The sequence below is a fragment of the Budorcas taxicolor genome, chromosome 3, assembly GCF_023091745.1.
Source record: "Budorcas taxicolor isolate Tak-1 chromosome 3, Takin1.1, whole genome shotgun sequence".
Taxonomy (NCBI): Eukaryota; Metazoa; Chordata; class Mammalia; order Artiodactyla; family Bovidae; genus Budorcas; species Budorcas taxicolor.
The window spans coordinates 116,354,807-116,367,330 of NC_068912.1; the positions used below are offsets into that span (position 1 = coordinate 116,354,807).

The window sequence follows — 12,524 nt, forward strand, 5'->3', positions numbered from 1 at the left end:
TGGGCACATTAATTCTTGCCTCACCAGGAGTTGGGGCAATCAAAAGGGAAAGTGAATAGAAAACTCCTTGGCATGCGCTGGACTCCTGGCCAGACAACTCGAGTCCTCCTCACACCTTCATCCTCTGATCAACCATCACAAAACACCAGAGGAGGCTGGCACCCCGCCTTGATAGCTTTTGTCCAAAAAATATCTATTAAATGTGAATCACTTATCCCCATGGGCTGCAGCTACTGAAGCCCGTGCTCTGGAGCCGATGCTTCACAAAAAGAGAAGCCGCTTTAATGAGAAGCCAGGGTACCGCACCTAGAGAACAGCCCCCACTTGCTGCAACTGGAGAAAGCCTGCACTCAGCAATGAAGACCCCGTGCAGCCAAAAAAAATAAACAAAAAAAATCATTTATCCCACAGTTCTTAACTGTTAGATGCATTTCTAGTATGTTCTAACTAAACAGATGTATTGGAAAAGGAAATGGCAACCCACGCCAGCATTCTTGCCTGGAGAATCCCATGGACAGAGGAGCCTAGCAGGTTGTGGTCCAGGGGGTTGCAAGAGTCGGACATGACTTAGCTACTAAACCACCACCACCGCACAGATGTATATTCCTTCCCCCGTCTAGCCTTACTGGAAGAGAGAATTTTAAGTGACAACTGTTTACCTGTACTGTACACACATTTGTGGAAGGAACGCACTGGATTTATTGTGTGTAGACTAAAGGAACCCTCCCATAATAATGAGAGCAGAATAGAATGTTTTGTCAAATTATCTTCTATTTTTTTGTAGAAAATTTGAATTTGTGCTTGGAAAACAAACCAGACACTCATCTCACCAGCACATGTTTCCACATGCACAGGGTTTTGTGGGAGAGGTAAACGCCTCCAGGCAGAAGCGAAGTTTTCTAAGAGTTGCGTTCTTAGCGCTGCAGAGAGGAGCTCAGCCATAGGAATTCTTTACGAGAAGACGTTATGAGTAACCAGGCCCTTCTGTTATTTCACCTACTCGAGCAAATGCCTCAGATCTGAATTTTGCTGCCCGCAGGCCCATGTAACAGGCCCACGTGTGGAGCTCTCCGCATTTCTCCGATTAATTAAAAGCAAGTACCTCTTTGCAATGCAGATAGCTGCTCTGCAGTCCTGCCAGGGCACTGTGGCTCAGCGCACGTGAGTTTTAATTGAATGACTTCCACTCCCGAGACCTCTGGGCCCTCCATTAATCACTTACATACACAGTAAAGGTGAAGTGTAATGAGGTGTGTGTCAGGCCCTTCGACGCAGAGTACACAGGCTGTATCCACATCTTGATGACCTGACGTCCAGCATTTTGTGCTCCACGGAATGCCCATTTGCAATGATTCAAATTAATGCCAAGACAGCTTGTCTGATATCAAGACAAACTTCTCAGCAGCAGGAGCAAATAACACAACCATGCCCTTGGCTTTGTCCTAGAGTCTGAACGACAGAGCCCTTTGGTGGGTGGAGAAGAGAGGCTCAATTCAGAAGCTGAATAACGTGGGTGTTGGGCCTGGAGCCTCAGCACCCAGACTGGTCAGGCTCATGCCATGGCATTGCAGCCCTGGGAAACTACTTAGATGCCATGTGCCTCAGTTTCTTAAGTAAGCAAAATGGGTATAGCGATACTGCCCACCTCCTAAGATTACTGTGAAGAGTGACTAAGCTAACACAGAGAGGGGTAAGGTCTGGGATGCCCAGATGCTCATGAAATGCCTGTTTTTACACTTATGTGCTTCTGTTGGTTACTTGACAACGTCAACAAAATCCGGCATTTAGAATGAGTTCCCTGGGGCGTTCTTCTGGGCAAGAGGATGAGTTTTACCTTTCCTCTGAAGAACTCGGTGCTTTGAGCTTGGTGGTTAAATACACAGAGGCCACAAGCGAAGCTGCTGGGCTTCAAATTCCAGCTCACCTCCAAGTTCTTGGTTAACCTTGCAAGTATGCATGCATGGGGGAAGATTCCAAGAAGCTCAGTGGAAAGCCACAGCTGGAAGAGTAAAACAACTGAGCACATACCTTAGCTTCTGCCAAGTTAAAAGAACTTGGTAAACAGCTCAAGATTCCCACTGAAACCTCAAAGTAAAGACAAGCTTTCAGGACTAAGAGCAAAATCAAAATAGACCCTCACTAATGAAATGGAAAACAAAACTTCTGCAAGTTCAAGCTGAACAGCCAGTAATTTAACTGCCTGTTAGAACTAAGCCTAGCAGGCTTCAGGATGTCAACAACATATTATCCACAATGTCTAATCTACAATAAAAACTTATTAATCATATGATGAAACAGGCCTCCCTCATGGCTCAATGGGTAAAGAATTCACCTGCAGTGCAAGAGACACAGGAGATGTGGGTTTGATCCCTGGGTCGGGAAGATTCCCTGGAGGAAATGGCAACCCACTCCAGTATTCGTGCCTGAAAAATCCCACGGACAGAAAAGCCTGGTGGGCTACAATCTACGGGGTCGCAAAGAGCCAGACAAGGTCGCAAAGAGCGTGACCATGATACAACAGAGTGATACAATACGAGGAAAAATAAGCATGTGACCCACAGTTGAGAAAAAAAGCAGTCAAACAGAAGCAAACCCCAGGATGTCCTGACTCGCTCAGTGTGGGGTCCACGTGGCTGGGAGCAGAAATCCCGCTGCCATCCCTTCCTCCTTTTTGTCTGTTAGGAGAAGGCGGAAAAGGGACTGCTCCTGTCTGAGCAGCTGCTCACGTGGAACCATCTCCCTTAAAAGCAGACGCGGAGCTAACACCTCGCTCCATGTACTGGCTGATACTTATTACGGGTATGTCTTGATGGAGTCAAAGCTGCTTACCTGGCATTCTAGCGACCAAACATGAACTGAACAGCCTAAGGACAACCTTGAAGTACTCAACCAAATGAAAATGAAGTCCTGTCCAGTTTTAATATTGGATATAAAAATGTGGGGGCTTCCCCGGTGGTCCAGTGGCTAAGACACTGCATTCCCAATGCAGGGGGCCTGGATTCAGCCCCTGGTGGGGGAACTAGATCCCACACGCCATAACTAAGAGTTCAAATGCCACACTAAAGATCCACGTGCTGCTACTAAGACCCAAATAGCCACATAAAATATGTAAATAAAAATAAACATTAAATAAATATACAAACATTCAGTGTCAGAATCCTCTAAGACTTGGCCACCCTTCTGTGTGTATATATATGTATATTTTGCCTCTATCTATTAATATATATCTATATATCCTAGCTTCCCAGGTGGCTCAATGGTAAAGAACTTGCCTGTTCAATGCAAGACAGAGGTGAATTCTATCCCTGGGTCAGGAAGATTCCATGGAGAGGGAAATGGCAACCCACTCCCGTATTCTTGCCTGGGAAAACCTGTGGACAGAGGAGCCTGGCAGGCTACAGTCCATGGGCTCGCAGAAGAGTTGGACACAATTTAGCAACTGAACAAGAACAACAGTTTATCCATCGAAATTACGTCACGGAATCACAGCTTTTAGGGCTGACAGTATCGTTTGATTTGACTCCTTTATTTTGGTGATGATGAAACAGAGCCCTGGGGAGGTGAAGAGTTTGTCTAAGATCCCAAGGCAGGGTAGCTAGCATCTTTCAGGACCCTGCTACCTGACCCTGGGCTGTTGTTAAGTCACTAAGTCCTGTCTGACTCTTTCCACCCCATGGACTGCAGCACACCAGGCTTCCCTGTCCTTCATTATCTCCTGGAGTGTGCTGAGATTCATGTCAATTGAATCTGTGATGCTATGTAACTGAATATCTACACTACTCTGGTCAGCTTAGATTGCTGTGGGTTCCTCCTTATATTGGAAATGAGGAGCTGATTGCAATTCACAAGCCATGTGAGAAAGAACACCCCCAAATGCAAATGTCTGATGCCATTATTGGAGGGAGGTGGGCTGAAAAAAGATTTAATTTCTAAGGAGACGTGAGCACTGCAGGAGGGAAGATGTGAGTGTTTCCATGACAGAGGAGGCTGATCTGAACGGCACAGGAGGGCGCTTACCAAGAGAGAAGCTGTGTCTGGCTGCTGGATGCTCAGCAAGATGCAATAATAAAGCAATTTACCGAAGGATGCAAAGAGGATGTTTAAGAGGGACGTGCATGTCAGTTAAGGAAAGGGTCTGTGCTAGGGGACTTCAGGAAATTGTTATCATTCGGTCGCTAAGTCACGTCCAGCTCTTTGCAACCCCATGAACTGGAGCCTGCCAGGCTTTCCAGACCTCCACCATCTTTGGGAGATGGTGGACAAACTCATGTTCATTGAGGTGGTGACGCCATCGAACCATCTCACCTTGCAGCGCTTGAAAATGTGATATGAGAGGAGGAGGAGAACCAGAGACTGGGAAACGTGACGAATACCTTGAAGACCACATGCAGCATCATCTGGAGGCCACTCTTGCCTGGGTATTTCCCGGTGATGTTGGCAGCAGACAGGTTGAAGAGGTTGGCTCCTGTTTCGGTACAGATGGCATGGACCAGCATCTTCTTCCCCACCCCAGATGGTCCGGCCAACAGCAGGGACTTCACCAAAGGGGCTTTCTCGTGCACGGCTGCAGAGCCTAAAAAAAGGCAGAAGCAGAGGCTCTAAGATCCTGCCAAACACAAGTGGTTCTTAGGTCAGGACCCTGCAAGGCCGTGACTGCACAGCGTGACCCCAGTCTCGACAACAGTGATGGATGTGTTGAAAGCATTCTCACCAGGGGCGCGCCTCCTGTCTCAGCCGGCTCGGTGACACCTTTGATTTGTACGTCAAGGTGGAACTGTCGGGTCTCCCTGGGTGTCCAATACATCACTTCTCTCTCACCCTCACCCCAGCATTCTCCCTAAACTTGTAATTTTAAAGAGCATTCCTGTGATAACTCAGCTCTGGCATTCTGTGGGGAGGGGGCAGGGGAGTCTTTGTCAGCAACAGCACTGCGCCCTTTGAAGCCTTGGGAGGATGAATGTGATGCGGACAGGAGGATACAGGGGGAAAGAGGGAAAAACGGAGGTCCAGATGGCGGTAGCCTGGGCTTTGAAAACTTTTTATTTTACATTGTGGTACAGTCGATTAACAACGTTGGGTTGGCTCCAGGTTCCGTTACACGCATGCGTGAGCAGCTATTCGTTCTCAAGTTCTCTTCTCCTGTAGGTGGGGACAGAATCCTGAGCAGGGCTCCCTGCGTTGTGCAGTGAGTCTGTGTTGGTTTCTCCTGCCCTGGGGTCTGGCCTGTCGCTGGGGCAGAGTGAACACGACCCTTGATAATGAAACGATGCGACTCATCGGGTCACTCGGAGGCCTCTGGCTTTTGCTCTCCACCACGCCGTCCATCTCCTTTGAGTCCAGACTGGGACTCGGGTTTGATCTCTCCCACCATTCTGAACACGATCAGAGCACACGTTGGCACTGACTGGTTAGTGGGTGGAATGAAATTCTACAGAGCACTGCGGCCAGAGCCTCCGCTGTCACACTCGTCTGCTTTGGGTCCACTGCTGGGCTCTTCTGGGTCATCCGGAAATATATCAACATTCTGAGAACGGCTGTGCTTCTCTTTCTTCGTGTGTGATCGACAAGACACAGGGAATCGATCTGAGTCATCAGAAAGAAGGCTTCAATTCAGTTCAGTTCAGTTCAGTTCAGTCGCTCAGTCATGTCCGACTTTTTGCAACCCCATGAATCGCAGCACGTCAGGCCTCCCTGTCCATCACCAACTCCTGGAGTTCACTCAAACTCATGTCCATCGAGTCCGTGATGCCATCCAGCCATCTCATCCTCGGTCGTCCCCTTCTCCTCCTGCCCCCAATCCCTCCCAGCATCAGAGTCTTTTCCAATGAGTCAACTCTTCGCATGAGGTGGCCAAAGTACTGGAGTTTCAGCTTTAGCATCAGTCCTTCCAAAGGACACCCAGGGCTGATCTCCTTCAGAATGGACTGGTTGGATCCCCTTGCAGTCCAAGGGACTCTCAAGAGTCTTCCCCAACATTGTAGTTCAAAAGCATCAATTCTTTGGCACTCAGCTTTCTTTACAGTCCAACTCTCACATCCATACATGACCACTGGAAAAACCATCGCCTTGACTAAACAGACCTTTGTTGGCAAAGTAATGTCTCTGCTTTTGAATATGCTATCTAGGTTGGTCATAACTTTTCTTCCAAGGAGTAAGCGTCTTTTCATTTCACAGCTGCAGTCACCATCTGCAGTGATTTTGGAGCCCCCCAAAATAAAGTCTGAGACTGTTTCCACTGTTTCCCCATCTATATGGTTACACAAAAGCCTGGAAAGTAGTTTCGAGCACGTTCTCTCTAAAGTGAAATAACCCAGGTACGCTTCATCCGCGGTTGGTGAGGGCGACGATACCGTGTTACGGTGAAACAGACCCAATTCCATGATGGCAGAGAGAGGCCGTCCAGACAAAGGACCTCTCACCCTGGCAGTGGCGCCCTGAACAGTCAGGCCGACACACACACTCCCTTTTGTGACCGGATGCTATTACAGAAGTATGGTTATTTAGACGGAGCCCTCGCAATCTGCCACAGGAGCGAGTTTCTCTGTCTGACTTGCTGGTAGGTTGCAAACCCGCCAACAGGTCACGGTAACAAAGGCCCTGCCGGGTCTGTGGCTTGGGTCAGGCAGACCCCTACAAGGACTCCAGGTTTCTCAGTGACAAAAGGAGGGTCCGGGCAGGATGTGTCCTGGGCACACTTCTTCCTGGGACCCTCAAGGCACCCTGGAGAGGATGGCCCTCACCTGTTGATGATGCAAATCGACCACAGCCTCACTGGGGAGGCATTCCCTGAAAAGCTTGTCACCGCTTGGTTTTCTTGGCTCTCTACTGCCTTCCATCACGCTGTGATCGGGGTTTAGGGCACATCTGTTTATTTACGTGGATCCTGTAAGCGTTATATATTGATTTTATTGACCCCCAAATTATGCAGATCCCCAAGGATTATGTATTTGTTTATGTTATACATGCGTCTTATTTATGTTGACCCCTGGGCTACCCTTATGGCTCAGCTGGTAAAGGGTCTGTCTGCAATGCGGGAGACCTGGGTTCAATCCCTGGGTCAGGAAGATCCCCTGGAGAAGGGAAAGGCTCCCCACTCCAGTATTCTGGCCTGGAGAATTCCATGAACTGTATTGTCCATGGGGTCGCAAAGAGTCGGACATGACTGAGCGACTTTCACTTTCTTTGGAGAAGGAAATGGCAATCCAGTCCAGGACTCTTGCCTGGAAAATCCCATGGACAGAGGAGCCTGGTAGGTCACAGTCCATGGGGTCGCAAAGACTCGGACACGACAGAGCAACTTGCACTGCACCATGTTGACCCCTAATTCCGCGTACTACTGACGTGAAGTTGAGAGAAGAATGCGCTGTTTCTTGCCAATAGGTTTAGGTTCTTTTTAAAGTTATTCACTGATTTATTTTTGGCTTCACCGCTGCGCGAGCGGCTTTCTCAAGTGGCGGTGAGCTGGGCCTCCTCTCTCGTGGTGGTGTGAGGGCTTCCTGTGGCAGCGGCTTCTCCTGCTGCGGGGCACAGGTCCCAGGGCCTGAAGGCTTTTGCTGCACGTGAGCTCAGGAGTTGTGGCTCCAAGGCTCTGGAGCTCAGGCTCGATAGCCGTGGTGCATGGGCCTAGTGCCTCCAATCTTCCCGGATCAGGGATGGAACCTGTGTCCCCCATGTTGGCAGGCAGATTCTCCCTGGATCAGCAGGCAAGTCCTGAACTTTAAGTTCACATTTAAGTCAAAGTGGAGGGACTTCCCTGGCGGTCTAGGGGCTGTCTCCTCGTTTCCACTGCAGGGGGCCGGGGTTTCATCCCTGGTGGGGGAACGAAGATCCCACATGCCATGTGATGCAGCAAAAAAAAAAAAAAAAGTGGAATAAGATAAGAAGTGTCCAAACTATTCCCATCTCACTTTAAAGCAAATTAAACGAACAAAACGCGACTTTTAGTTCAGGACGGTCATCAGAGTATGGCCTGGTTGGGGTTCCTACCCCTGCCCCAGTGACTCAGGTCACACACAGACCAAAGTCATGAGAACACACACAAAAGCGAAGGAGAGCAGCAGGCACTTCTTATGGTAAGCTCAGACTTTCCTGCAGACTCTGGTCTGTTTGAACAATTGTGACTGAACCTCAGTGGAAGCTGGCAGAGTCTTGATTCTTTCCATCTATGAAATATAGCTCCACTGAAGGGCTGGCTCTACTAAGGACCTGGTAACAGAGCCTGTGCGTAAAAGGCAAGCTTAACCTCAGGCTGAGCTTACTTTGAATGGCAGGGGCTTGCTTTGTCTATCATTTCTCCAGAGTTTGGCCATCAGGGATTTCAGCCCAGAAGGTTAAGCGGCCAGGATGTGAAAGCAACTTAAATATCCATCGGCAGAGGACTGGGTAAAGAAGATGTGGAAGACACACAGTGGAATACTACTCAGCCATAAAAGGAGCGCAGCTGGGCCACGTGCAGAGACGTGGATGGTCCCGGAGAGTGTTACACAGGGTGAAGTAAGTCAGAAGGGGAAAAATAAATATTGTATATTAACTCATAGCTTCCCTGGTGGCTCAGACGGTAAAGTATCTATCTGCAATGCAGGAGAGCGGGTTTGATCCCTGAGTTGGGAAGATTCCCTGGAGAAGGGAATGGTAAACCACTCCAGTACTCTTGCTTGGAGAATCCCATGGACGGAGGAGCCTGGTAGGCTACAGTCCATGGGGTTGCAAAGAGTCGGACACGACTGAGCGACTTCACTTTCACTTTTAACTCATATATGTGGAATCTAGAAAAATGGTATAGATGATCTTATTTGCAAAGCAGAAATAGAGACACAGATGTGGAGAGCATATGTATGGATATTAAGGGGGAAAGAGGGGGGAGACTGGGACTCATATATACACTGTTGGTACCATGTGTGAAATAGATAACTCATGACAACATTCTGTATAGCCTATGGTACAGGGAACTCTACTTAAGGGACTGTGGTGACCTGCATGGGAAGGAATCCACAAGGGGAGGGGATGTATGTATATGTATGGCCGATTCACTTTGCTGTGCAGTAGAAACGCAACACTGAAAAGCCACTATACTCCAATAACAAGAAAGGAATGCTAAGAAGACACTCTAACGTGCTGCAGCTGTGCTTCCCAGGCAGTGCCCTCCCGGGTGCTCCAGGATGCCCCAATCCAGCGGAACGACCCTTAATTACAGTTCTCGGTAGGAAGGGTTAAGCTGCAGTGCCTACTGACGACAACCAGGAAGACACGAGCAGACAGCCCCACTTCTATCACAGGCACAGCGGGGCAGGAGGAGCCCTTACCTAGTGGCAGGATCCCGTACAGGGTGATGAGCTGTCGGACATCCAGGAGGGAAGGCATGGGTTCTATGGACACCTGGCGAAGGCTCGTCCCCAGGTAGCTGTACTCACCTGGGAGAAAAGAAACAGAGGCTGAATGAACTGGAAACTACGCCGGTCTGAGCCGCATAGTTTAGTCGTTTGCAGAATTAACAAGTGAAGACTCTTGAGAGTTCCTTGGACTGCAAGGAGATCCAACCAGTCCATCCTAAATGAAATCAACCCTGAATATTTACTGGAAGGACTGATGCTGAAGCTCCAATACTTTGGCCACCTGATGTGAAGAGCCAACTCACTGGAAAAGACCCTGATGCTGGGAAAATTCAAAGGCAAAAGGATACGGGGGCAGCAGAGGATGAAATGGTTGTATGGCATCACTGACTCAATGGACATGAACTTGAGGAAACTCTGGGAGATAGTGGAGGACAGAGGAGCCTGGCATGCTACAGTCCGTTGGGTCACAAAGAGTTGGACATGACTTGGCAACTGAACAACAACAACAGAAATGAACAGAGAATACAAATTTAATATTTCTGAGCAAATATAATTGTATTATGGAAGAGTCATCATTAAGAACTTTTTAGATAAAGGCTTGAAAAAAACTTTCAGCCACAGAAACATTTCTATACTCACTACAATAACTGGGAATTATGGCTTCCCTTGTAGCTCAGTTGGTAAAGAATTTGCCTGCAGTACAGAAGACCCGGGTTCGATCCCTGGGTTGGGAAGATCCCCTGGAGAAGGAAATGGCAACCCACTCCAGTATCCTTGCCTGGAAAGTCTCATGGACAGAGAAACCTGGTGGATCGCAGTCCATGGGGTCACAAAGAGTCGGGCACGACTGAGCGACTAACACACACATGACTAACCTCCTAGTATTTTAAAAAATAACCTTTGAATGTTACGTACGTGAAGAGCAAGTGCTATAATGAAGGACATATAAAGTAAATTAAAACACAACAGGTTTGGTTTAATTTCTATTCCAAGATTATGTCTAACATTTGCACAAACTTTAAAAATAACTTATTTAAAATGGATGTGAAATTTGTATTGGAGGTGTGTAAATCTGAACCCAAAATGCAATCATTTGAAAGGAAGGATCTGAGTCTAATTTAGGATAAACAGAAATATCTCCTTTTGAGGGTGATATTCATTAACATTTTTATCATTTTTAAAGGATTACCAAAGGAATAATATCGAAATAAATCTTTACAGGTTTAATTAGAAGGCTTCAAAGAGCTTAATTGTAACTAGTCATAAATCTGAAGTGTTATTTTCCAACTAATTTAGATAAGGTCACCAGGAAAATTAGTTTGGCTGTCTCCATTTGTCATGAGGATGGACTTTTACATGCTTACTTGGTTCTCTCTTGATTTGTACCTGAATCTGAAAAAAAAATATTTCATAAATGAACACAATTTCTTAATTTTCCTTCTTTTCATAACCCTTGGGGTCTTGCAGAGTGCAATGTTATATATGTTCGACAAATACCTTTATGTGTGTATGAAAACACTAAAAGGACATTAATACATTCATGTGCCTATGAAGTCCTGAAAATATTGAGGGCTTTAAAGCATTTTCAAGTGCAAAGAAAATGAGAGTTAAAGACTAGATAATGACGGCTGTTTTGTTGTGAATGACAGTCTTTCAAAGCCTCCACGTGAAAAAAGTCCTTGGCAAGGACAGTGGTCTTGGTGAAGGACATGAGTGATAATGAAAGCTCGCCTTGCGGCTTCTGAGCCCCACGCTCTGAAATGAGCAGGTAATAAACAGAAGAGTGGTTAATTTCACCTTCACTGGAGCAGGAAGGCATCCTGCAGCCACTGCTCAATCCAGCACTTCTTGCTGTAAACATGGCATTAGGGGGGATGTGAAAGTGACCCCCTTTTCCTGCTTAAGTAAATCAAAGCTAATACGCAGGTGTGCCCTGTTTTGTAGACCCCCAGCAGATTTTATTTAGACAAATGAAGTTGAATAGGTGGGTGCTGGTTCCAAGACAGGGTAGGACCCTTCACCAGGTGATGAGACTCATTCTGAAAGCGTGTTACTATGTTTTGCCATTTCCCAGGACGGAAGCTGTAATCAACTTTTCCCATGGACTCATTCAGTACTTAACGACTTCAGGATTCCTTGCAGACACGAGGTCTTCCATGAGGGAGGGAAGACGGAAATAGTGGATGAAAAGGCACTGGAGGTAGAAAGCACGAAAAAGGGCAAGGAAGCCGAGGACAACAGCAGGGAGAGAAACAGGAACAGGTCCTCTTAAGATCCGCATGTGGAAGCCCCGACTCCCAGTATCTCAGAGTGTGACCTCGTTTGGAAATAGGGTCACTGCAGAGGAAACGAACTAAGCTGAGCTTCTTAGGGTGTGGTTGTTTACTTGCTAAGTCGTGTCCCACTCTTTTGCGACCCCCTGGACTGTAGCCCATCAGGCTCCTCTGTTTATGGGATTTTCCAGGCAAGCATATTGGAGTGGGTCGCCATTTCCTTCTCCAGGGGATCTTCTCAACCCACGTCTTCTCCAGGGGATCGAACGCACGTCTCCTGCATTGGCAGGCACATTTTTTATCACTCAGCCACTGTGAAAGCCCTACACACAGGATATAGAAAGCCTAAAATCTCCCTTTAGCCTTGGCTCTAAGAAACATTTAAAATGTGTCTCAGTGGGGCTTCCCTGGCGACTCATTATAAAGAATCCACCTCCCAATGCAGGTGACGTGGGTTCAAGCCCTGGTGGATTCTTAGTGTGAGTCCTAATCCAATAGGGGTGTCCTTTATAAAAAGGGGAAGTTTGGAGACAGACACGCACACATACAGGGAGGAGGTCACGTGAGGATGAAGGCAGAGACAGGAGAGAGAGCGGAAGCCAAGGGGCGCAGTGACTCACAGCAAACCCCAGGGTCAGACAGCGCATGCAAGGGTGAGGCCGGCGAGGGCCACGTGAGCCCAAGGACACTGGGCCTCCAGGGAGCAGGGGCCCAGGGACAGGACAGATGGGGAGCCGGAAGAGCGCAGAGCTTCCAAAGCGAACCAGCACCGCCGACACCGTGGCCTTGGACTTCTGGCCTCCAGAGCTGGGAGAGGAATTTTCTGTTGTTTAAGCTGCCCCCTCTGCCCCACTGTGGTACCTGTTCCAGCAGCCCCGGCGAATGAACACAGAAAGAGGAAACAAATGCAGAGAATAGG

General features: G+C 47.8%; 1 protein-coding gene across 1 annotated transcript in view; it reads right to left on the reverse strand.

Annotated features, from left to right (window-relative positions):
• IQCA1 (IQ motif containing with AAA domain 1) overlaps positions 1-12,524 on the reverse strand; it is a 171,526-nt gene that overhangs the window by 33,374 nt on the left and 125,628 nt on the right. The window contains exons 13-14 of the mRNA XM_052637841.1: positions 9,303-9,410; positions 4,374-4,573 (exon numbers count right to left, since the gene is read on the reverse strand). Coding sequence (XP_052493801.1) covers positions 4,374-4,573; positions 9,303-9,410 — 308 coding nt within the window. The remainder of the gene's footprint in view (positions 1-4,373; positions 4,574-9,302; positions 9,411-12,524) is intronic.